Below are 26139 nucleotides of genomic sequence, written 5' to 3'. Positions count from 1 at the left end.
CTGCCCCAGCGTCATGGGGAACTGCACCAGGGCCTGGCGGTAGAAATGGAAACTCTGGCAGGCAAACTCCCTGGCATTCAGAAAAAGCTGGCTTCAACCAAGAGACTCTAAGGGATTGAAGATGAGGTCCAGATTATTCAGATAAAGGTTTTCAGAGGAAAGGGAGAGCGACCAAAGAGCCTCAAATCCAGTGGCAACACAAAAGTAGAGCCCAATTCCTCAGGGCGGGGCCGAGCATCGCCCGGGCGGGCAGCTCCTCACAGAGCCGCCCTCCTCCCCCGCCCGGCGCCCGCCATGACGGGGGGCGACCCGGCCGGCCATGGCTTCTCTGGGAGCGGGCAGCCCCTAGACCCCCTCACCGCTGCCTGGAACCAGCGCCCCGCGCCCCAGGGCCGTCCTCAGGTCCTCCCTGCGAAGGGGGAACCGCGGCGGGAGCCGCACTGTCCCCACAGCCCCCACCTGCCTGGGCAGAACCCGCGCAGCGCCGGCCGCCCGTTAATTGGATCAGGAGCCCAGCGGAGGGGGCGGGGAGGTGGGAGCCTCGCTGGAGCTGCCCCGCCGCCACCGGAGTGCCCGAGCGCTCGGGCCGGGCCCGCCCCGCCGGGAGCTGCTGGAGGCGGGGCGGGAGCCCCCGTGTCCCGCGGCTGAAATAGGGGGAGGGCCCGGCCCGCTCCCAGTCCAGGTGGACGCTGCCCGCCGGGTTCCCCGCCGTGCTGAGCTGCGCCGCCTGCGAGGTAAGCGGAGGGGTCACCTCTGCCGGCACTGCGGGCTCCGCTCCCCTGGGCGCCTTTCGGACCTGTTCCCCGTGGGGTGCCGGGGGTCCTGGCGGCAGAGGCTGGCCCCGTCCCCGCGGGGGACAGCGCGGCTCAGGGAGCGCTGGCGGCTGCGAGGGAAAAGTTTCCTCACGGAGAAGGGGCGGGTGGGGGAGGCGGTCCCGGCCGGGCGCTGCGGGTGGGCAGAAAGGATCGGGAGGCAATTCGGCGCGGTCCGGCTCGGCGCGCAGCGGAGACCCCTGGTAGGCGCGGGGGAGCGGCGGCGCTGCGGCCCGGGCGGGGCGGTCGCGGGTCTGCGGTCCTCGGGAGATTTTTCGCAGGAGCTTTGGGAAGCTCCTGGGAGAGCTCCGGTCCCTTGCAGTCCCGCTGACAGCCTGACCTTCACCGGGTGTCCCGCCGCGGGCCTCCCCGTGGCCGGCCTGCTGCCGTCGCAGGGGGCTTCGGCGGCTCCCCCTCCCTCCGGAGCCAGCGCCTCCGCACGGCTCCGCGGCGGGGACAGGGGCCCCTTTGTGCCGGATCCGTGTTGAGCCGCTTCCCACTCTGAAACCGGAGCCGCGGGCGCTGGCAGCGCTGTGGCGGAGGGGGGTAAAGCGGCTTCCCGGGACCCCCGGGGGGAAAAGGGCCTCGCGGGGGCCCGGGCTCGGGGGCTGCGCCCCTTGTCTCATGGGGGTCCATGCTGTCGGTCTGTGAGCCGGGCTTCTGACGGTCGGAGTGAGGAGTACGGCAAACGGGACCGTCCTGCCCTTGCTGGTCGGCTTCTTCCCCCCGGCCACTGACAGCGGGCTCGGGGTCAGGGCAGGCAGAACCAGGCGTGGGGCAGGCTGAGGGCCGGCCCCTGGCATGCTGCTGGGGTTACTGTGTCCTCTCTGCCGAGGGCAGGAAAAAACTGATAAACGTGGAGGGTGTTAGTGGGCCTGAACATCCAGTGCTTGGGAAGACAGTCTATGATTTGTCACTGCACGTGGGAGGAGGGATCTGTGATCTCCACAAAGCTATTGATAAGTGAAGCTAATGTGGCCCAAATGTGTTAACCAGTTTCACCACTTTCTCTGCCAACTATGTGTGTTTTGCTTGCTTCAGTTCTTCAGGCTTGCAGAAGGCTCAGCTTGGTGGTAAGGAGGGGGTTAGCTGACCAGCTCTGAACACTTGCTCCTGGCCCTAGGAAGGATCTGGCCTTTTTGTTCAGTCTTTAACCCTCCTGACCCAACTGGTGCTCCCTCCCTCCTGCAATGGGAGATGAGCCTTTCTCCTGTTCAGATCAACTGCTGGTCTAATTTGCACAAGGGAATTCCTGATACAATGGTAATTGACCGCAGTACGGAACCCTAGCAGAGCCTCCCACTCCACGCTGGAACTCAAATGTCACCAAGAAGACACTACTCAAGTCATTCTCGGTGTGTAATGGGAGCAGAATGCACAACTGTAGCGTGTGGGCTAAAATGACAGGGTCCGGATCCTCCTTGCTCCAGGTGTGAGTTGATCTCTGGGTGGGGTCAACGAGGAGCTTCTCCCTGTGCATTGCATAACTGGGCACATTCTTTCAGGCAAGGATTCACCTCTTTGTGAAGTGCACAATGTGCTCTGCCTGAGACAGAGTCTATTCTGCTTTGTCAGTGTTTTGTGTTATTAGTGGTATTTCACTAGAAGTTCCCTAAAATATTTACTAGATTGTCGTTTGAGTTGCAGCTTGGAACAGAATGAATGCATGAGCTGGATCAGCTGCTTGCTGCCTTCCCAGTTCTGTGCCTGCTGTATTGTATTGCTTTATTGGCGCTTTTTTTGTTTTTCTTTTGACCTACGAGTTTGAGCTTCTCTGGCTTGCCTGCACTTGTTCAAGTGAAGACTGTCATCTTCTCAGGCTGTAAAAAGCAGTAACTTCCCTGTGGCAGGTAGGTATAGGCCTGAGAACAACTGCCCACCTGAACCTCAGTCATATTCAAACATCAGTGAGTGAATAAGGATTGTGTGGGGCTGGACTGTGCCAAAATGCTGCAAGTCCTTGGCAGACTGTGGGCGTAACCAAGTCATAAAAGCCTACAAATCTTGTGGACCCAAATTAATTTATTTACAGGACAATGGCTGGTGCTTTTAGTCATTTTAGGTTATTGTGGATTATACAAGAACTAGCCTGAATCTTCTGGGTTTCCCCTGGATGAACATGAGTGTTGAAATAAATATATCTTGTGTGTGTGTGTGTGTATATATATATATGTATAAAATTCAACAGTACAGTCAGGTATATTTGTAATGTGACTGCTTTTCTTAGAAAATGATTGCAAACCTGTGAGAACACATTAGTCACTGTGCCAGTGGCAACATCAGCTTCTGTTAGGAACTCATATGATGTTGCTGACTGTGGCAACTACTGTATATTCTTTATTCTGGACATCTTGAGATCTGGAGGTTATTCAGTTGTTTGAACTATTTGATCTCTGTCATGGCTGGCATCCAGGGATTGAACTGGGTACCTCAAAAACTAAAAGTATATGCCTGTAGCCTGAGTGGAAAAAGCTATGCTCTTGATCAGAGAACATTAATAAACTGCCTCTATTTTTGCCATCAGCTGATCAGTGATGTGTGAATTTGGGCTGCTCTTGAAAGTTCACGGGGAAATGCCTAAACAATAGGAGAGCTGTTTAAGCCCTTCGATGGACTCTTATCTTTTTAAAACAGACTTTCTGATCAGGCAAGCTATTTTATCACTGGTAGCTCAGCGTGATGGGTGTAGAGGGTACTGTATGACAGGGAATTGCGTCAGATAGATTTTAAAAAAAAAAAAGCCTTAATATCTTAGTCTAAGGCCTTAGTGGGTGGGACAGAAAACAGTGACTACTGTGGCTGGAAGTTTTAATGAAAAATTCGGAATTTTCTTTGAAGAATAAGAAAAGAACTTTGCATCCTTGGAGCAGTTAAGAAGCTGTTCAAGAGGTAGCTTTTTGCTGCTATCTGTGGCACGGTGACCACTGTCATTTAACATCCAAATGCACTCTATCTGAGAATAAGTTTTCCCAGCAGCACAAAGTGTAATGTCAGTGCAAAGAGCCTGGTGCATCCTCTGCTGTAATCATCCAGCTTTGTTCTTGGGGCTGGTACAATAGTTTTATGTTCCTTCAAACTAAAATGTCGGCTGAAGCTGGGTACTCCTATAAGGCAATATGTATGACTGGCATTCTAATCATATTTCAGCTTTCAGTGGTTTCACTTTGCTGTGAATGGCACAATGGGAAAGAGCCTTTCAGACTTGTGATAATCAGAATTTGTGTTTTAAATCTAGTGGTTGTCACTGAGCATTGTAGTTTGTTGAAGAGGCATGTGAGAGATCTCCATGGTACCGGAGGCCTGGATCCAGCGGTATTAGGCTTGTGGGGGATTTTACGCTCTCTTATTAGGTGACTATAGTGGGAGTCTGTTTATTGTGACCTGTCTGTTTTTCCAGGATAGAAGAATTAGAATTGCTGCAGGCAACTCACAGCTAATAGTAGTAGCAACTCTTTAGCCTCCTCTTCCCTGGCCATGCTATGAGCTTGTCCATGCTGTGTCTCTTCATTTTGCAGGCCGATGTTTGGGACTTGGTCAGTCTTTTCAGTCACCCATAGGTGATTATCTGTTGGCAGTAACATCCTCCTCTCCCTCAGCATCCCTGCTGCTGAGCCAAGCTTCTGCTCCTGTGTGTGCTGAGCTGCATCAACTGCAGCACTGCTGTGTAGAGCTCTGAAGGAGGCTTGCTGCCTGTCTCTGACAAGGGCAAGAAACTTTCATGGAATCTGTGAGAAGATGCAGCATATTGCACTTCTTGAATGAGTCTAGATACTTGCTTCTTGGTGCTTTCACTCAGCTCCTCCTTTTCCTAGGACTGCTGGCCTGTGGAAACCTGTGTGAAAGCTCGCTGCTGGCTCCAGCAGGCTTCTACCCCAGTGCAAGCAGAAAAACTAGAGGTTTGAGCTGTGGGAAGGAAGCTGGTTCAGGAAGCCATTGGGGGGAAAATAAAGTCCACTGGATTGCTCTGCTTGTGCTTTCTGTTTTTAAAAAGCCTCCCAGTGTTCTTTCCTCATGTGTCAGGTTGTGTCCTGCGCTCAGAACCTGAGATTGGTGCTTAGGGCAATGGGCTGAGAAAGCAAATGACATTCCAGTGGTGCTGATTCTGTAATGTGTGCCCTTTGGGCTGACTGTCCCATTAGCTTGTGTTCAGCTGGAGTCTTGTGGGTATCACCTGGGATATGAAGTAATTTATATTAATAGTCCTGTTCTTCAGCTTGACATCAAAAAATGTTTTTGAAGAGGCACTACTGATACCAAGACCAGATTCTCTGCAGATAGTATGAAGGTAGATTGAAGTTGCTGCATGACATACAGGATAATGCACCTCAAGAAGAACACGTGAAGTATGAATATCCATGGCACAGGCCAGTTCTTAATGGCTGCCCTGGTTGAACTTTGTTATTTGTGTATCTCTGGGAAATATGTCAGAAAGGCATGTGAGTATCTTTAGGAATGGAGTACCTACAAACTGATTGAATCTGCCAAACTCTTCTTAAACCAGGAGATGCTACAAAGGGAGTCCAAGTTATGGAGTGTTCTCTCCAGTCCACCTAGCAAACAATGCTTTCTTTCTACATGCCTGGCCTCATAAAAGACTGTGCAAAATGGCTCTGTGTAAAAGCTGGTCTATAGTCCTGCCAGTTCATATGGCACTGAAGTTTGCCTTACAGATGCAGTTGTTCTTAATGTTGTTTAGGTTTTCCTGCAAGGAAGCAATTGAGTAGACCTAGCTCTGGTGACAAAGGTGAACAAAGAGCCTTGCTATCAAAGTGGAGGAGCTGACCACAATGTGAAAAAAAGCAATGGGTGTGATCCTTTACCTTGTTCTTGTCCTTTATCATAAGACATGTCCTAGCACTCAATCTTACCTTATTCAGCTCTCACTTCAAAAAGTTGGTGTACTCCCTTCTACGGCCTTGTTTGGGTCTCAGAAATGTGCAGAGAACTGGATGAACTTCAGAAACGCCTTGATGATGATCTTCTTTCAGATTCTTGTCTGCATTATATGAATATTTGGAAGAAAAGTATTCATATAATAAACAGTTCTAGTAAATCAGCTTTTACCAAGTAAAACCAGAAACCTGTTTGATGCAACCAGAGATAAATGCAGTACTTTGAATTCATTTGCCATATGATTGTCAGACACTTGGTCTCCAATGACAAAATACTTGCCAACTCTCCCATTCCCTCTGCTTCAAAAGACAGCTAATGGAAAATACAGCTATTGGCAAAGTGAAGCCAGAAGTTGCAGAACTGCAGCTGGGTTAAAAAACACAGTGACTTCCAAATTAGAGGAAGGGGCAGAGAAGGCTGATGGGAGACATCTGATAAGTGTATAGTCCAGTGAAGCCAGAAACCACCAGAAGCTTAGTGTTAGAATGGAGCTAACTGGCTTGTGGCTCCTCTAAAGGTTGCTTGATTGCATTGATTTCAGTCTGCTTCCTTAGGCCTTCTTAATGCATTCAAGTAAACTTGATCCCTGCTCTGGGGGTTGCAAGGTGATTCAATCACAGAAGGAGAATATTCCATTGACAGGGACTTGCAGGAGTTTGATTTCCATCCCAAGACGCCCTACCCCAGCACTACTGATCACCCCCTTCCGTTATTTCTTCTTTGCTCAGGGTTGGATGAGGCTGGAGCATTTTGTTGCTGTTCACGTAAAGATCTGAACAAAATAAACTTCTTTACTCAAAGCCTGGTTGGAAGTGGGTGGACTGGCTCAGCCTGGCACTATGATGAGCTACTTAAGTTATAGGCAACTGTATTACAGGATGAACTCTTGATCTTGTCCTGCCAGTCACTGAGTGCAGAAAAAAAACATGACCAGGTGAAATGTAGATTAAATCCTGGAAAAACTGTCTGCATTCAGTGCAGATTGAGACTGTTGAGGAGGGGTATAATGGCTTTGGCTGGCGCTTTAAACACCTGTTTATCAGTGATTTAGAAAGGAGTAGCTTCCAGTTGCTTGAGGTCCCTCCTGATTATAAGGGAAGTGCTGTTCATATGTATTTGCAGAGATTGATGCAGCAGGGTAGGAAGTACCCTGGGAATTACGCAGCATGAAAGTGAGCAAGCAAAGAGGCTCAGAGAGCGGGACAGTAAAGGTTATGGGTTCTCAACATCTGCATGGGTTAAAATCTTGCCCTGAGAGAGGGGTAAGTCAGGGAGCATGAAAGCTGGGCAGTGGGCGTACTGACTAATGTGCGGAACAGGAGCTGTGCTATTCACAAGGCTAAGAGTGTAGGTTAGTGTTGTGCTGTTCCTAGTAGCTTGGATGTGTGTCTTTTTATTAAGCTATCTGCTGCTCCTATATGTAGCTGCCTGTTAAAAACATAGAGACAGCATACATGTCAAGGTTATTTACGCAACCATCTTGAACATACCAAATGAACATGCCTGTTTACCTGTTAGAGTATGGTACCCCATGGTCCAGCACAGATTTCCTCCCTCCTCTGTGGATATTTGAGATTATAACCAAATTTTTCATAGGAAGAACAACTGGGGAAAAACTAACACAGACATTGATGGCCCAGTACATTCTTTCATTAGTATTGTCTCATATTGTTGTATTAACCAGGATAGATGTGTGTTGATGTAATACTAAAGATGTCCTACATCATATTGGAAGAAAGCAGAATTTTTCCTTTTCTTGGTGAAACAATTTCTGCCTGGTAAAACTATGTCAGTCAGGGATCCTAACCCTTAGGTTAGTAGCAATGTGTTGGTAGAAGCCTGTCCTGTAGCCTTGGCCTCTGAGAACCTGTCAGGGAATAGCTAGTAAATATGGAAGTAATACTGAATGAATGTTTCGAAAACAATTTGGGGAAATGTGTGAGGGGATGTCTGTCTTCAATATATTAGCTTGGTCTGAATGTGGAGGAGACCAATACTAAAGAAGCTGTGGTCTGAAATAAGAGTAATGAAGCAGCATATAGACTCAGAAGGTCAGTTCAAGTGGAACAGGATCTTGTCTGCATTTTAGTACTTTGGTATAATAATGGAGAATTTTGCTAGCGAACAGATCTCTAGAGAATCATTGTCTGGGAGCTGGGCTTCTGTTACAGGCTTGCATGTAGCTGGAGTGACCTTTGTGTGTAGTTACTGTTCTGCCTGGTGGCTTTTTGACCTCTCCCTGACTGGAGAGATCAGCTGAAATCTTGCTCGAAACTACATTAGGCATCCCTGGCAGGCTCAGTCCTTAGGGAGCGGCTGGGAAACGCTGGTTCTTAGTCCCTTCTCAGTCAGGTGACTCTGCCGAGGGTGTGACCACAGCATGAAGATAAATATCTCTGCGGAAATTTTGGGAGGATCTTCATGTTACTTAGCGTATTCTACAGAAACATAAGTACACCTGTAAATATCACCCCTCCTATAAAATGGCAGTGGAGAACACATTACTGGTTCATGCTATTGGATGGGGAGGCTGGAAAGGACATTCTGTCCCATGCCCATTTAATTCTCTCCATCAGGGACCTTCCTAGCGCTGCTGTAACCGGCACCAATCCAGTTCATTACACTGCTGGAGCCATGTGGAACCTTCTGGCTCCAGCTCTAGTTCATTTCTGACAAGTTAACAGAAGAAAAGTAAGGGTTTTCAGGTCTGTTCTGTGAGGGGAGTGGGGCTGGCATCCTTTTGTGTGTTTGGATTGTTCAGATGGAAACATTTATCTGCCATCTACACCAGAAGTACCCTGGGATGAAAACAATACCTTCAACACTGCCTGCTATACAGAAAAGTGACTCTGAGAATCAAACAAGTTGGTTGCAGGAATCTCACGTAGCTCCGTGGTGTTAGTTGTTGTCTTGAGGTGGAAATCAGTTAGTAGCAGCCCATTCCTGATTAAAGCCAAGCTAAGCAATAATTTTAACACCTATATAGAAATTAGTCCATAATGAAAATGAGCCTCCAGTTACTGTTACTAGATAATTATAACTCAACTTGTTCCTACATGTGTCTGCATCCAGTATTTGCTGTTGCAATTGGGAAAGGGGTGAGGAGATTGACAGAAGGCCTTGACTGGGCAGTCTGTTTCTGTGGATGAATTCCTGCAGGGCTGCATGCACCAGCATTTGTAGAGTTCAGAGGCTTGTTCTTGGCAAACTTAGGTAAACAATTGCTCACAAGGAGTCTTGGGAGGCAGTCGAGCGATACACAGAAGTGATGCCTTGGGCATTTGGAGGCTGGAAGTATTGGAGCATGGTGTAGAGGGAAGAGGATCTCTGTGGTTTGCCTGCCTTAGGGAAAGGTTTCTGAAGTGGAGAAGTGATAATTACTGTTGGGTCTAGAAGTTTTGCTTGCAGATCAGGACCCTGTTGTACTCATGTTATGCAAACATGAAACAAAGACATACCTCGTAGTGTGTTGCCAGGTTCACACATATTTTGAAATGGAAGGTTTTAGCCTGACACCTTGGTCTGAGGGCAGGGATCTGTGGTCTGAGATGCATGACTGACTGGAGCAGGGGTGAGCTTAACAACATGGTTGAAGGTGGAAACAGCTCTGCCTTGACAAGCCCTCTGGCATTTCCCTGAGTGGAGCACTGTACCAGTGAGGCAGTCACAAGCCATTCTACTTTTCTGCAGCTAGAGCACAAGAGCCATTTTTTGATAACTTAACAGGGAGTTGATAGCAGGTGTGGCCTAAGAACTATGCTGGGCATAAGTGAGAGCAGGTATTTGGGGGAAGGGGAGTACCTTTTTAATACTAGTAGCAGAAAGGGTTGTAGCTCTGCAGAAATCTCATTTGCATGGTTCAGTTTGTCTATCTGATGTTGCTAGTTGTTGTGATGTCTGCGATGCCCTTATCTGTCATTCTGCGGAGGTGTGAAGTGAATCGAGATGTAGTCCCTCCCTCCTCCTTCAGAGGGCATGTCTTACAGGAGCTGGAGTGAGGGCTTGAGCAGCTCTTTAACTGTGATAGCTGGAAGAGGAAGGTGGGAAGGTAAGGGTAAACATTCCATTGTCCTGCAAATATGATTTGTTAGGCAGCCTCCTCTTAGTAGAGGTAGCAGTGGCATCAGAAGGAGTTTCAAATGTGGTGCTGACCCACATACAATTCTAGTGGGCCTGATATAACTCCAGCTCTATTTCCCATATGCTACAGGCTCTGGTGCCATCCTGAATCATGGAGTGACTCAAGCTGTCCACAAGGTAGCCGTGTCATCTCTACTTTGCTGTAAAACAACATCCAGGCTTAGGCATGTATAACTCATATTTACTTTTCCTGGCAAACTCAGGCTTCCCTGGTGTTGAGCTCCTGGTGGCTCAACACACATGGTGTTTTGGGAATAACTAGGCATGAGGGGGTGGAGTGGAGATCTGTTTGCTCTTCTAGGGCGCAGGGTGACAGCAGCAGCTGTTCTTCAGCCGCTGTATGCAGTACTAAGTACTTTCCTTATGTCTGCATGCAGATCCAATTTGATCTGCTGACTGACATGGGCTCATGGAGTATGTAAAGTCCAGAAAAAGCCTGGCAGAAAAGGGTCCTCCCTGTTCTTTGACCTTTTTGCTTCTACCGGGCTAGATTGTTCTGGACTTCTATAAAGTCTGTACAACTGCTATGAAAATATGTACTTGACTCACTGTTATTCAGGTCATGGAGATTAGCCTGTAGAAATATTATACTACTTTATTGTATTCTTCCTCCTAGCTACTGTGCTGATGGCTACAGTATAGCCTTAAGCTGTGGGTTGCTTTGCCACATGATATTGTGGATGCTGAAAACTTGTGTGGGTTCAAAAGCAGATTGGAGAAGTTAATGGAAGATAAATCCATTGAGTGTTACTAAATTCATAGGTGCCACATCCAGCTCAGGAAGTTCCTGTCAACAAATGGTTAGAGGCTTGGAGAGCGTGCAGGGAGGCATCATGTATGCTTGCTCTGTTCTCAAAGCAAGGGAAGGTGTCTGCTTTTGGCTGCTGCCTACAGGGGCTATGAGGCTACGAGAACCCTTAGTCTGATGCAGCACAGCTACTATTATGTTTCAGAGCAAACTGATCTTAGTGATAGTAAATCCAGTTATTTGGGTTCATAACTTTTGAGAAAATAAGTAGGTATTGCTCAAATTCTAATGTGGAAACTGCAGAAATATTTTTTTTTGTGACTGTCCCTCAAATGGACAAGCACATTCTGACACACAACCACTATCCACATTTCCCCCCAAGTTCTGGCCCTGTGTAGCCAGCCTGAATTGGAAACCAGAGATGAAAGGCATGCTTGTGATTCATTGCTTCCTGATAAAGTGAGGAGGGGGGTGTGGCATGGAAAAAGTGATACAGCCTTTATGTGCCATATCTAATTGATCTGTGTCTTCATTAGGAGAAAGAAGTAAAGGGTCTGGGGCAGTTAAGTATACTTTGGCATAACTGTTAATGAAGTTTTTTAATCTTAATTTCAGGAACGTGTAGTCTGGTTTTACTCGGGACCACTGGGAAGTCTTAGGAGGTTTCTGATGAGCAATGACCTTTCATCCAGTGATCTGGATCATGCAAGAGTGTCCCAACTCTTCCCGTCAAGCCCTTCCTCATCAAACATCTCTAGTCTGTTTGAAATAACCCAGTCTGCTTTTCTTCCGTTCCTCGTCTTTCCTATCTTCTTTTACTCTTTCTCAAAATTGTCTTTATGTCTGGCTAAAAATCCCACTTCTGGGTTTTGCAGTTTCTGCTCTCAGCTGTATTAACTCTCAGTTGCTGTAACCTTCCAGCCTCAGCTGAGTGGATACTGGTGACTGAGCAGAATGGGTTTTTTGCTTGTTTGTTTTTTAAATAAATAGACTTTTGACATTGAAGTAAATCTTCAGGGAAGTGAATGTGAGGTAAATAAAAATGCCTTTTTCTGCCCTTGTTTCCCTTGGCTTCTGCAGGCCTTTTACTCCCCTTTCCTCTATGGAAAGTTGATGACAGTTACCTGTACCATAATGGCAAAATAAAGTATTTCTGAGAATGCGATGGGAACAGCTTACAGAACCAACAAAAAAGCTCTGCTGGTAGAGCCCCATCCTACCAGGGCAGTGCTAGGTGCTCCACGACTAAAAGGACTTGAGGCTTCTAGACCAATATATGTGTTCTTGTGAGCTTTGGTTTTGTTTTTAATGTAGAGTTATCAAGTGCTTTGTCATATATATAAATCCTCTTCATCCATAGTAAAAAAGGCGCTGGAAAGAGTGGATGTGTGTGTCACTCCCTTTGCCTCCCAAAGCCAGCTATGTGTAAAGGGGGAGGCAGCAGCACATGGATGCAGTGGGGTTTGCTAAACTGGGCACTGTACGGTGAGGGGGGACAAGGCCCCATGTATGGTGCCTGGGGAGCATGCTTATGTTGGGCCTTTCTGGCCCGTGCTGTTCCCTTTGCTCAGCTGTTGAGGTGGTACCTTTCCCGCACAGTGCTGTCATACTGTCTCAATGTTTCTATTTTAACTCTCTCTGGGGCTAGATCTTGTGACACAAGGATTTGGCATCTCTCCTACGTGCTGGAACGTGGCAGCTCAGGAGGCACAGTGGTTGCAGCTGCTATTTCAGAGGGTGCTCCTCCTATGAGCTGGCGGAACGGGGACACCCATGGAGTTGCAATGCATCAGAACAAGCAGCATCCCCACAAAGGAGCAGCAGTTTGTAACTGTGCACATCTCTGTCTCCTCCAGTCTTTTCACAGGGTTTGAAGAGCTCTGGATATACTTGCCAGCTGCGCAGTGCTCCCCTGTGGCATCTCACTTTCAGCTTTCAGGTATGTGGTTACTGGGGACAAGAGTAGAGTTGCGTGCCCTGGAGGCACTTGAGATAGCTTTGCAGCCTGCTGACAAATGGGGAGGAAGGACAGGGACAGCTGGTGCCATGGGTGGAGGTATTCTTCAGGTTTCAAGGTTTGTGCACCTGAGTGTCATATCTCATTTAACAACATGCTTCTGTGACTGGAATTCAGCACTTTCAGCCTTCTGGAGATACCCAGAGGAACAGCATTAATGTATTCCTGACACTCTCCATGCAATGAGACGGGGCAAACAGAGCCAAACTGTTGCCAGAAGAAATGGAGGAAATTCCTGCAGTCTGCGTTGGGCTACTTCACAGTGTGGCTCATGCCACTGAGAAGGATTTACAGGAGGTAGAAGATGTGGACTCTTGACCTGATCTTCTTCATCTCTGCTGTGTGCTCTGTGGGCTGGCAGAATGAGCAGATACCTCTCTGGGGTGTGAGGGAAGCTTTTTATAACTAGGAATGTGCAAGAGGAGAAGTGGCAGCAAAGGACATTCATGCTGCATTAACCCAGGCTTGCCTAGAATGGAGTAGGTTTGTGTGTGAGTGACTGGGCTTGGGCCACCTTCTGTTACTCCTCTTGTTCCTGCACAAGAGTGACCCTGAACCTCTCCAAGGAATTCATAGTGTCACACCGTGGCAGGAGCAAACTGGCAGTGCAGATGAGCACAGAGGAAAAGGCAAAAGTTGTGAGACAACAAATGATATGAACCATTTACCTTCTAGCCTAGATTTTGAACCTAATACAGTCAGAAAGTTGAGTGTAATGAAAAGACCAGCTCTGCAGTGATGTTTCTGGGGAAGCAGTGCTGCTGGGTAGCCAGCATGTCTGCTCCAGTGCCATTTGGCTGGGTATGCCCTGGTGTGTTTCTGTAGTTCTGCTCAAGCCCAGCTCAGCAGGTAGGCAGCTTATAGGGCTCCTCCCCATTCAAGACATGCCTGTCTGCTGACTGCTCAGCCTTGTTTTCTCTCCAGTCAGTTGTAATCCCATAATCCTGAGTCATACTGGGAAGCTGGTGTCATCTACATTGACAGAAGACTTATTTAAAGACTTTCAAGGCAGATTTCAAATAGCTTTAGCTACCTCAATTTCCATAGCTTTTGCTACCCTCTCGAGGACCTTGCTTAAGACAGGAATATCTGCAGAGATGTCTGGTGCTGCAGAAGGGTATTGGATTCAGTGGAGTCTCCAGTATCTGTACAGCTGAGGTTTGGCAAGACTGTCTTCTACAACATCTTTTCCCAGTGTGCTCCAGGCCTTTCAAGGAGGCCATTGGTCTGCAGGGAGGGAGGAGGCAGTTTCAGTCCTGGACATCACTGCTGGATCCAGCCTTCTGCTGCTGGAGGTGCAGGGATGCCAGGACTTGCCTGCAGGATAGGAAGTTGGGCTTCTCCACCTCCAAAAGTTATGGAGAACTGTGCTCTGCAAAGGCTTAGCCAGTGATATATTAAAAATCACTTCTCTCTCTTCTCAGCTTAACTGAAATCTGCAAAAATTCTCTGCTGTAAGAAAACAGGGGTGATGTCATCAGAAGATGAGGCTGGCGGGGAGGCTCCTGGTGGCAGTTTCTGGGAGGTAAGGAAGGGTAATCAGAATTTGAGGGAGGTACGAATGTCTTCTTACCTAGGGGGTGGAGTTTCAGGTTCCTGGGTGACATGTTGGTCTTGGGGAATGGAAGGGATGAACCGTAGAGAGGTTCAGTAACATGCTGTGTGTTACTGCAGGGAGGAGGTGACCCTTTCCTCCATAGATGCTGTGTAATGAGGGTTCCTTGTTCAGCTGACACTGATCTGAGCTGTGAGAGAGGCAAGTAGAGCATCTCAGCTGCTTCCCTCCACTGCTATGTCTGCCTGAGGGAGTGCCAGAGGAGGGTCTGAGCCCAGCTGCTGGCTTCAGAAGGGCCTGTGCTCCCTCCCCATGCCATGATTGACCTGCTGCTGTCTCTTCCAAAGAAACATGAAAGTCAGTACAGTATAAATGACAATGTTGTGTGAAATTTCAGGCTGGAAACTACAGGCGGACAGTGAAGCGTGTGGATGATGGGTACCGGCTCTGCAATGACTTAATCTCCTGCTTCCAGGAGCGAGCCAAGATAGAGAAGAACTATGCTCAGCAGCTAACAGAGTGGTCCCGTAAGTGGAGGACCAATGTGGAGAAAGGTAAATTTGGCAGGTTGGACTAGGAACAGGATGCAATCATTGCATTCTCTCCCTTGAATGCTCTTACTGAGGTGATGCTGTTCCCTTGGGGAACAGGCTTTCTTTCTTCAGAAAGGGGGTGATGTTGCTGGATGTCTTTTGTGTGTGTTTTTGTAGCTAGTCCTCTGATTCACTTGGAGGGTTGTTCTCTGCACTGTCAGGTGTTTGGTTACCAACAAAAAAAAAAAATAGCTATTTGTTTAGTTTGGCAACTCCTTGGGCAGTCCAAGTCTTAAATCAAGCTGCAGATCTCCTCTTTTAAGAATGGCTTGGCTGTCTCTTTTCCCTCCTTCTCTTCTAGTCAGAGGATAACTACTAATGCTGTGATTTAGTGGCAGTGGAATCAAACTGAAACACTGGGACAGATGCCCCAAAGGGTCTACTGGTCTGTGAAGCATTAGCTTAGCCTCAGTCATGAACTACTGTTGCTATCTGTCCTGAAACTCGGGCCAGCTCCGTGAAGATAATTTTCTACAGAAACGTTCTCCTAGCAGGCACTGGCTGTCCCAGATGGTATTACCCAAAAGAAACTTGTGTCTTGACCAGCTGTAACAGCCAGTCTGCGTGCTGCCTGTTGGAACTGTGTGGAGAACAGTCAGTGCTGACTTGTATGATGGGGAAGAGTTAAGGAAGTGACTCCATACCGATATGTGTGTGTAGGAGGAAAAGAATCTATGTTCCCTTCTGTGGGCCGGAGGTGTAAGAGCCTCTCTGGTGTTTGTTCCTGCAGGTCCGCAGTACGGTACTCTGGAGAAGGCCTGGCATGCCTTCCTGACAGCTGCTGACAAACTGAGTGAAATTCACTTAGCTGTCCGGAACCACCTGGCTGGTGAAGACTCAGATAAGATCAAGGCCTGGCAGAAGGAGGCCTACCACAAGCAGATGATTGGAGGCTTCAAGGAGACAAAGGAGGCAGAGGATGGGTTCCGCAAGGCCCAGAAACCCTGGGTGAAGAAAATGAAAGATGTGAGCAAAGCGTGAATGGGGAAGGAGGGATAAGGGCAGTCGAGCTGGCTCTCTCATTGTGAGAGCCACAAGGCAAACAAAGTAGGTTTAACTAGAGTAGCAGAGAGTGCCTGAGAAGGAAGGATGTCTTGATGGTTTCTTGTCCATGGTGGTTGTATAGCTTCCTTCCCATGTGGGAAGACTTTGGTAACAGGCTCTGTATTCCTGCACGGCAGGTGAGCACTGAAGAAGAGATAATTTGGAGGTACCTCTTCCCTTTGGAGCCTAGCTTACTAAATGCCAAACTGGCATTTCTATTATGTTGTCCTGAAACAATTGCTGTTGATTGTAACAACTATTAATGTGCCTTCTCTGAGTAATGGAGGATCAGTGTGGTCTGATCATGGCTTTGTCTGCATCTTCCTCTTACAGGTGGAGACTTCTAAGAAAAACTACCATGCAGCCCGGAAGGAGGAGAAAACAGCCCTTACAAGGGAGACGCATGCCAAGGCAGACTCATCTGTCTCACAGGAACAACTGCGCAAGTTGCAGGAGCGTGTAGAGAAGTGCACTCAGGAGGCTGAGAAGGTGTGTGTGTGTGTGTGTGTTGTATGGATGTGGGTCACGAGGACACTCCTCTCAAGAAAAAAGCACTGGCTATAATGTCACTCACTGAAATGACTCCTGCTGAAGCCTGTAAGGAGGTGTGAGATCCCATTGTCTAAAGTTTAGTGAGTTAGACTGAGACTTCAGCAACCAAGACTAAAGTCTCTTTATCTTTGGTGTTGGGTAAAATCTAATTTAGAAATAAATTTAAAAGTAAGGGGTTTGGTGCAGGGGGTTGGAGCTGCAGAGCTGAAGATTTGACTGTGAAAAGCGGCTGGTTTCCCTGCCTGTAAAAGTGAGAGTGCAGAAGACACTCTGTGGAAGAGGGTGGCAAGGAAGAACAAGGAACTTGCAAGAATATTAGGAGAACAATGGATTGGGATACCAGCTGTGGGATTTTTTTTTCTGTGCTGTATTTGTTCAGCAGTGCAAGGGAAGAAACTTGTCAACTCTAAGCCAGAGCAGGGAGTCACTGGTTTGATGTCAAGGCAACACATCTCACTATTGCTGTCATCTTGGGTTGATACAGTGCAAGGATCAATATGAGAAGATGCTGGAAGAGCTGAACCGTTACAATCCCCGCTATATGGAGGACATGGAGCAAGTGTTTGAGGGCTGTCAGGAAGCAGAGCGCAAGCGATTGTGCTTCTTTAAGGAGATGTTACTGAATCTGCACCAGCATCTCAACCTCTCCACCAATGAAAGGTACCAGCCCAACACAGGAGGGAAGTCTGGCAGCCTGGGGTGCCCTAGGCCCTGGTGAGGGGTGTCAGTTCTGGTGTCTGAAAGGGAGCTGCCTGCTTGCATCAGGCAGATCTTGCTCCTTCCCCTTCTAAGTGTGCCTGAGAACTGGCATTTTGGTCCCTTCAGACTGACTAGTGCTGGTGTCTCTGACCGTGGACAGTGTCATGCTCCCCAGAGAGGATTCCTTGTGCCTCTGAACCCTTCCTCTTCCACTACTGTCCAGTCCTGTCATGTGGATGTCTTTCTATTCTGTGAAATGGTCCATGTTGCTATATATAATCAATGTCTGAGGATTGCAGCTCTGTTGCTTTATAGTATCTATAGCTGTGATACCCATTCTGCCCTGAGTAGAGAGACCTTTTGTTAGGTAAGGGTAACTTGTTGGCTTATGGTTATCATTAAGTAGGGGTTACACCAGAGAAATGGGTGCAGCCAAATATCTTCTGTGCTCCTGTACTCTTAAGGTGGAGGCAACAAACCTGAGCCACCTCCCTGTCTGTGTGCAAGAATGTGCCAGGCTCCTTGATTGCTTATTTGATGATCTGTGCTGAGAGCTGGCAGATGTTAGCCACTGTCACACCAAACAAGCCTGTCCCGTTTGCCAGGCTGATTCTTCTGTGAGGGTGGCTCTGTTTTCCTAGGGCTGAACCAGGTGCTGCTCTGGCATCTTTAATCCTGTGGAACTTTGGATGCTGCGTAATTGTGCATGAGGTTATACTCTTCTTTCCTACTTGGCTTTTGGAGAGCTGCTGGGGGATTTGGTTACTGATGGTTCTGTTCCTGGTCATAGCTTTCATGCGTTGTATCAAGACCTCTACCAAGTCATCATGGCTGCAGACAACCAGGAGGACCTGAAGTGGTGGCGCAACACTCATGGACCAGGCATGGCAATGAATTGGCCTCAGTTTCAGGTGATGTAGTATTCTAGAGTGTATTGTTACTATTGGCAAACATTTAGCTGCTTTACTGAAATCGGTAGATTGCTAGTCTAGTGTTGGAAAGACCATGTCTCTGCTGGGCAGGCTCAGGATATTAAGCTCTTCTGAAACTTCTGTTGTGTTGCAAGTTCTTTGGTGCCCAAAGGGACATGTGCAGCCCTGCCAAACTGCAAATACTCCAGCCATCCAGCTGCAAGGTCAAAGAACAGGAGGGGGTGCACAGGGCCTTGGGACAAGTTTCTGTTATAATTTTCCCACAGCCCCTCTTGTTGTACTTTGGCATTTAACAGGAGTGAGCTTGCTATACCAGCAATGCTCTTTGGCTGACCAGCCCAGCCACAACTGCAGCATGACCTGGTGTTCTGTCCTTCTGTATTGGTCAGAAAAGATGCACAGAGCTTTTGTATCCAAGCGGCTTGATGGTGTTATTGCTTGTCCCTGAACAGGAATGGTCCCTTGAAACACAGCGGCCAATCACCAAGAAGGAGAAGGGTGGCAAGACGTCTGAGGATGTCACGCTGACCAGCATTTTGCCTGCACGGGATGGTGTTGTCTCACAGAGCCCTCTGCAGACAAAGCGGAGGTAAGGGCTGAAGTGTGGGATACATCGGGTTAGGAGAAATGCAGTCCTGCCCAGCGTCATCAATGAGCTGGATTGACAGGAGTCATCTCTTCCTTAACTTCTGGCTCTTGCCCATGGCCCTGCCTGGGCCACTCTGGAAATGACAGGGTAGAAAAGTGGGTTTAAGTAGTGTAGTGCGTGGGGTGTGTGTTTTTGTTGTTGTTGTGTGTTGTTTTTTTTGTTTGTTTGTTTTGTTGTGGGTGGTGTTTTGTGGGTTTTTTGGGGTTTTTGATTTGTTTGGTTTTTTTGGTCTAGTATGTAGTATGTATGTAGTATGGTCTAGTATCTAGTATGCCTCACAAGGGGTCTTCCTTATAAAGATCCTTCTGGTGATGAGATCTGGCCTAGTCGGATTAATACTGTGTGAGATTCTGGCATGAATACTGCCAACTCTTCTTCTTCCCAGACAGGGTGAGGAGAGTGGGAACTGGCAGCTTTGCCAGTTACTATGCTGTTTCCTGAATGCAGGCATCAGATTTTTTTTTTTTCCCCTGGCATGGTGCTGCATACTACCTGCCAGGAAGCAAGCTGGGGAACAGAGAGAGGCTGAAGAGACTCATGTCCTACAGTTCCTGGAGCCATCCTGCTTTAAAAAGTGAACTCTGGCCTAAGTGAACTGGGCAGAAAAGAATGGGCATATAGAGATGTCTCAAGGCCACTACTGTATTTCACAGTCTACTGGATTCAGGGGCGCTATTTGCCAATCTACAGGTTTTCCTACCAAGAGGAGCAGAACAGCCTCTTCTATGAGAGCCTGAGGGCACCCACCCATGTGAAGTTAGTATAGCAAACACCCTCTTCAGGGGTTTTTGGGTTTCAGGTGTCTGTCCTCTGCTGCTCTTCCCCTCTGCTCTTGTTCCTGACTTGGAAAACAGCATGCCAGACATGTCTCTTTGGGAGGGGAGACATGGCTTTTCCTGTCTGTCTTATTCTTGGCTGGAATAACTCTGGACACAGCTGGGTTCTCCAGTTCAGATGGGCTTTACTTGTGTGAGAGGATCTGCTAGAGTAGGGTGAGGTCATGAAGAGTGTGCATGTGTGAAAATACTTTGGAAATGAGTTACCCTCCTGCCCCTCAGGGCTCTAATGCTGGGATTCTTTCAACCAAATCTAGTATCTCCTGGTATCTCTTCTCACTGTTCACCTTCACTCAGCTGTTGGGCCTCTTGCACCTTGTTCTGTAGCATAGCAGTCTCAGGGGAGTCAGGGTGGTGCATGATTCAGAAGGAGGTGGGTGAGAGATGAGTCTACTAACAACCATCTTGTCATCTTGTCCCCTCTTTCCTTCCACACATAAAGTGGAGGGAAGGAAGAAATTTCAGAGTGGTCAGATGAGGACACTCCCAAGAAGTGCCTGGATGCCAATGGGCATGAAGAGGACATAAAGGTACCAGGTGTACGGGTACGAGCACTGTATGATTACACAGGACAGGAGGCTGATGAGCTGAGCTTTAAAGCAGGTACAGAAGCACTAATTTCTTACTAACCTTTTGCCGTCCTCACTCAGGCTGACTGAATGATTGAAACATTCTTTGAGAACTGGATGTCCCCCTGAAAACTGATATTTTTCTTCCCCTTCCCTGACCCATTGCCAGCTCCTCTGAGGTGGATGATACACTGGGCAGTCCAGCCCATTCTAGACTAAGAGGCAGCGAGGCCACATAAAGAGGCTGCCTAGGCCTTGGTCACAGTGTAGGGAGAGCAAGACCCCAAGTGGTAAAATTAATCCTTCCTGCCTCCTCTTAAGGCATTTATTCTACATTGTATCTTGAGAGTTTATTAAATGCTTCTCCCTTGTGCCATTGATACCAAAAGTACAAAGGTGGTCTGGATTGTCCTTTGAAGTAACCAGAAGATAGATGCTTTGGGAGAAAGCTCAGCTGACTGACATGCACTACTGCAGGCAGAGTTCCACTGGCAAAAAACAGCTATGCAAGCTGTTGCTCAAAATGAGTATCTTGAGAGTGGAGATCCTGGCTCCCAGCAGAGGATTGAGTGAGAATGCTGGAGCAAACAGGCCCTTCCCCTTTTCTTCCTTCAGTTAAATTTAGTTTGCATGTGACATCATCTCCATCTCCAAGAGGACATTCAGATCTTTAGAGTGTCTCTAATCTTGCTTGGTTTGAGTCTTACATGGTATCTTTGTGCTATCTCTCTCCAAAATACACCCTTTTTAAAAAGGCACTGAAGTCCTTCAGTAGCAATAGCTTGTGCCTGGGGCCAATACCTGTGCTGCAGCGTTACCATACTAGTAAACTTCCTAACACTAACTTGTTGCTTTAAAATGTCTTACAATATGGGTACTCTAGGAATTTTTTCCTCTCTTTCCACCAGCAGATGTAATGAGGCATGACTGGTTAGCTTTAGTCGCCTCCTTTCCGAATCTGCACTGAGCAGCATGTACCAGTAAGCCTTAAGCTTAACAGCAGATGACTTTCTTTTCTGAGCCTCTGCCAGTGTGGGATGTGCTTACTGATGCAGTCAGACTTCCCGCTCTGGCAGAAGTATGACCTTCTACTGGTGGAGAAGGGGACCTTTCTGCCCTTTCCCAAAGTAGATGTGGGAAAGTTAAAAGCCTTTCCTGGTCATAGTCTGAGAAATGAGTTGATTCCATGCTGTGCTGGCCAAAGCAGACACTCCATCATGGAATAGTCATTTGGGTCCTAACAGCCAGAGCTTAGCAGCCTCTTACATTTCCTTCCCACTGGCTACAGAAGGGCCACTAAGAAAAAAAAAAAAAAATCTCTGACATCCTCTGATCTCTTTGGCTTGTGAGCATGTTCCTCTGGGGGAGGAAAGCAGGCAGAAATACAGGGCACAAAAAGATTTCTCATCTTGAACAGCAGAAGTGAAGGTCTATCTCCAAGTTCCTTGGCCTAGGGATGATACTGAGCATAGACAGTGAAGAGGTCAGTAACTCTGGCTTTGATTAAACTGTGCAGTATGATACAGAGTGTGATAAGGGGAGAAAAGTGTGATGATTCAGACCAGTAGGTCTTACTTTTTATGAGCTTTTCTGAGGTGGGGAAAAATGCCGTGCTACCTTCCCCCATATCTGCTTCCTAATGACTGTTTCTTTGGTTTTAGGTGAAGAACTAATGAAGATTAGTGAAGAAGATGAGCAGGGCTGGTGCAAGGGCCGACTTCTCAACGGCCAAGTTGGACTCTATCCTGCTAACTATGTTGAGAAGGTTGGATCATGATTGTTACTGCCCTGCTAGCGTCTCACAGCCATACCAGCATCTCCTGCAGAGGTCACTGGGTCACTGTTGGCCCCAGTCCACCTCTGTAGTGTATCCAGCAACTTCTGGACTTTGAGGGCATGTATTCCATGTAACTAATGCTTCATTTTAAATGCCAAACTTGTAGGGATTTTCTAATAAATAAACAAGGCTGAATAAAGACTTCTCTGACTGTGAGCACTATAGGAGGTCAGAAGGGAACAGATCTTCTTGACTTCCACTCAGTGAAGGGAGATAAGTGACACGTGCCACTCTTCAAAACAGAGAAAAGAGACGCTTCAATGCACATGCATGCCTGCTGGGGTGTGCCCTGCCCCCAAGCTTCCTGTTCAAGAAACTTTGGATGTGCAGGGCAATGGGAACTTCTGGTATTGCTTCCCCTTTCTGGCTCAAGCTGACTGGCAAAAATCTATTTATTCTCCAATACTGTTCAGAAGTCTTCAGTTATCCTTCACTTCAGGATTGGTGGCTCCCCTTGCAAGGCAGCTGGTATAAGTGATACAGCTTCAACAGCCTTGATGTCCCTTCCAACTGTACTCAGATTTACTGAGATAACATCAGTATTTAATTATAGTATAGTCTGGGGACAAGAGAAAGAGGCTTCTGTCTCTCATGATGTGGCTGTTCAGGCTGTGAACAGAACTGTCTGGCAACAGGTTGGAGTTGATTCAATGTTCCCTGAGCTAGACCTGGCCTTGACACACACAAGGCTGGTATGAACAGAGAGGCAGCTGCATTCCAGTGCTGTTGAGGTTTCTAATGCTTCTAGAATGTTTTGGCTATACTTCTCTTCTTCATGAACATTCCTTCTCCTACATGTTCTTGACTTATGCATGCTAGAAGTGCCTCTCCTGCTTTGTCAAAGGTCCCTACACTGTGGTGAAGGGTAGCAGAGTGTGGAAGCTACATGCTGGCTGGCACAACAGTAGCTACAGAGGGATAACACTTCTTTTGGTCCTGAATTGCTGCAGGTGTACTCATGCCCAGTTGTTAAGTTAACCTCTTTATCTGACCTGTCTTTCTGCTCTTGAAAGCCTCTGAGGCTGCTAAGACAAAGTGGGGTCCTGATCCTAGTGCTCTGCATATTCAAATGTAAGGACTGATGGACGTGTTCTGTGTGGGGTATGCTTTAGAGCTTGAGGGAACAAAAAAAAATTTTTTAAAAAAAGCGCTACCATTTTTGGAAAAACTAAACCAAACAATACTTTAAAAACTCTTTACTTACTACATCTGCTTGAAATTGTTGTTGAAATGCAGTGTTTGTAGTAGCCTTCTGTAGTGAAATTCTTATCCTGGATTAGCACAAGTGAGGAACTTAGTTACGTTAGACTCGCAAAACTCCATCAAGCCTCCACCAGCCACGCCAGGGTGAGCTGCTTCAGAGCTGTTTGGAAAAGGAGTGACACAGATAAGGAAGTCTGAAGTCATAGGTGAGCATTTGGGATTAAATGACCACAGAATGTTAACACCAGCTAGTGAACCAAAGTGGATGTTTAACAAGTGTAGACTGAAAAGGAGGTGGGGATGGAAGATTCAAACACTGTTAACTTATAGGGTATTAAAGTATTGCAAACATCTTGTTGCCTGCCTGCCAGAGCAGAAGTTAACCTTTTACAGCACACTGGATGCCTTGAAATGTAGTCTGCCACAGACAGAGATTTGAAACTAATGCTATTTAGCACATTTGTGAGAACACAGAAATGCATCAGCTGTTGAAAGGTCATGCTCAAAGTATCCCTTGCACTACACTTCTTGAATGGGGGGAGGAGGGTGCAAACCAAAAGAACAAGGCTAAGGTATTTTGTTCAGAATCAGTGATGTCATTTCTCAAAAAGAGAGAAAGTATTCCAAAAAGGCAATTAAAGATCTAAGTAACAGACATGAAAAAATGCCTGGATTTAGCTATGAATTTACCTATTACTCTAGGTCCAATATTTGAAGAAACCTCTAAGCTTGTGCCATGTAATTAGAGGTGGTGTATGAACACTTGGACTTATTTAAAGATTTAGTCTCTGCTTTCAGTACCATGTCCCAGGTAAAGTATCATCAGTGTTGTACAGTAACTGCAAATGTTCCACTTGAACTGAATGATTTGTTGCTGCTTTGTCCTCACGAATGTGAAGAGAGTGTGTGTGCCAGGCTTGTGAGATAACATGCACAGAAACAGGGACAAAATGACCTGAGATGTGCTACAATGAACACTGAAATTTACCTTGTTAGCCTGCATATTTTTCAACACCAACACTAGCCTTTCATATAAGGTAAAAAAATTTTAGAGGAGGTTTACAAAGGATAACATAGAGGCTTAACTTCACTTTCTTGTCTGAATTCTAGTTAGGCTGTAATTAGGGACAGAGTTAGGTGTGGCCAAAACCTGCTATGAAGACAGAAATGTCCAGTGGACAGGACCTCTGATTACAGTACAAACAACCTGAAATTCCACAGGACAAAGTCTGAACAGACTTGTTTGTCCTAGGAAAACACGACCACCTGATCATAATGGGCTGCTTGAAGGTTTCCAGAAATAGTGACATACTGCAGCTTTTGTGAACAAGTCCCCTAAAGGAATGTTTGCATATCAGAAATTCCCACCAAGAGCTAAAGTAATGGACAAGAGACAACACATAAAAAATGAAGAATTGCTTGGCTGGACTGTACCTCATTAATTTTGGCATGGCACTTAGTCTGGCTACCCAAAACCAAATGGATTAGTAAAAAAAGAGCCTGTGTAGTAAAGAAGCAGCTGGAGGGGAGAAAAAAAAACAAAACAGAACACACACATATGATCTTATATTAAACTAATAGCTCTGCCTGGAGACTTAGTTTTCCATAGAGGCAAATGAGGTTTTGTTAACCACAAAGACTCTAGTTGAAACTTGTCATCCATGCAATGCCAAAAGTTCTGTGTGTGAACAGAGATGCACACATGAACTAATTGCTGTGCCTGAATTCCAGGCCAGCAAAGCCTATTCTTCCGCTATGGCTTCTCTGTACCTGATGGGCAACACAGTGAAAACAATATCGAGTCATATTTTATTTCTTTAATAGAGCCACTCCTTGTGGAAAGCTTTTACAGGTGTGGTTGGCAGATAATTAATTTGGTGCTGACATCTTCCAGGAAAAGAATTTCTAAAGTATCATGCAAAGCTTGGATTTCCTGTTGACCATGAATTTTCTAGGAAGAGGAAGTTAAAGATTCTCTATGACAGATCACGCCCGTTTCCCCAAAGCAGCAGCTGAACTTGCTCAACCCATTAATGATGTTTCTGCCCTGTAGGCAAAATCTGGGTCGAAGAGCCCACAGGACAGCTGTGCTCCACGATGGCAGCTGGGAGCTGCGGTTAGCGGATAAGTCTTGGTGGCACTCCCACAGCCCTGCTTGGAGCTTGGGGCTGCTGGAGGTTCAGTTCACTTTCTCCCCCACTTCCCCATCCCCTATGTCCTCATTCTGGCTGGTTTGCTTGGCATGAAGCGCTGAGGCAGGTGCAAGTATGTGGCAATCCTGCAGGGAGACCCCCTCAGCGCTGTTACAAACTGTACTGTGCTCCCTTTGCTGCTGCGCTGTTGACAGATCCAGCCCAAGGCCAGAGCAGTGCAGAGCTCAGCTCTGCTATTTCAGGTGGGTTCTCTCTGGCTGTGCATGAACTGGGGCTGCCTCAGTTCTGTTTCTAGAGCCGCTAGCATTATGCTTTTGGGTAGCAGGCTGCAAAATTCCCCTCTGCTTGTGAAAAAAGCTGGTGCTGGAGTTAAAATGGGCTTGAACACTCCACTCACACTGGTAGGTGGTTGCTTCTAGGGTAACTACACAGAGATTGGCTGCAGAGTGGTCATGGGGCTGAACCTGAGGCAAAGCCAGAGCCATAAACTCCATCCTTGACGCAGGGAAATGTGGTTGTAAAACACCCACTACGGGATGGCAGGAAAAGTGGTGCAAAACAAGCAAGAATAGTAAGGCTGCATGATATGAGGCAAAGTGTCTTCAGAGGGACCTTGCACCAAAAGAAAAAAAAAGGAGAAAGAAAAAGATTTGCAAAGAGTGTTGCACCACTGTGGAGCTGGAAAACTCAGGGGCTGCAAGGAACTGAGACTGCGTACCAAGCTACCTCGGTTCTTGAAAGATCAAAGAGAGTGAATACAAGAAGATGGTTCTGAAGAAGACTAACAGATCCTTGCTGAAAGGAGGGGGTGGGAGGGAGAGGGCAATGCAGTAGGTCCTGTAACTGGAAGAAATTGGCTGGTTTTCTGCTGGAACATCTTGACTGGACTTGACATGGATCCAGTCAA

The 26139-nt window shown here is 47.1% G+C and overlaps 1 protein-coding gene across 4 annotated transcripts; it reads left to right on the top strand.

The window, feature by feature from the left end:
- Positions 1-583: 583 nt before the first annotated feature.
- Positions 584-22018, top strand: PACSIN3 (protein kinase C and casein kinase substrate in neurons 3). 4 transcript variants are annotated; one of them, XM_082057731.1, is made up of 11 exons: positions 586-734; positions 12450-12532; positions 14035-14135; positions 14563-14719; positions 15489-15724; positions 16136-16291; positions 16839-17014; positions 17844-17964; positions 18438-18574; positions 19913-20073; positions 21701-22018. In XM_082057731.1, the coding sequence occupies exons 3-11, from the start codon at positions 14082-14084 to the stop codon at positions 21814-21816; spliced, it is 1314 nt and encodes a 437-aa protein (XP_081913857.1). In that variant the 5' UTR covers positions 586-734; positions 12450-12532; positions 14035-14081; the 3' UTR covers positions 21817-22018. The 4 variants fall into 4 exon arrangements, with proteins under 4 accessions (XP_081913860.1, XP_081913857.1, XP_081913859.1 ...); XM_082057733.1 differs by lacking the exon at positions 586-734 and adding an exon at positions 5096-5248; XM_082057734.1 differs by lacking the exons at positions 19913-20073; positions 21701-22018 and adding an exon at positions 19325-19415 and having other exon boundaries at positions 584-734.
- Positions 22019-26139: the final 4121 nt, after the last annotated feature.

Source organism: Streptopelia decaocto (genome assembly GCF_964273445.1).
Source record: "Streptopelia decaocto genome assembly, chromosome: 7".
In the NCBI taxonomy this organism is placed as follows: domain Eukaryota; kingdom Metazoa; phylum Chordata; class Aves; order Columbiformes; family Columbidae; genus Streptopelia; species Streptopelia decaocto.
Note: the sequence above shows the minus strand (reverse complement) of the source record. Positions and strands in the feature narration are given on the sequence as shown.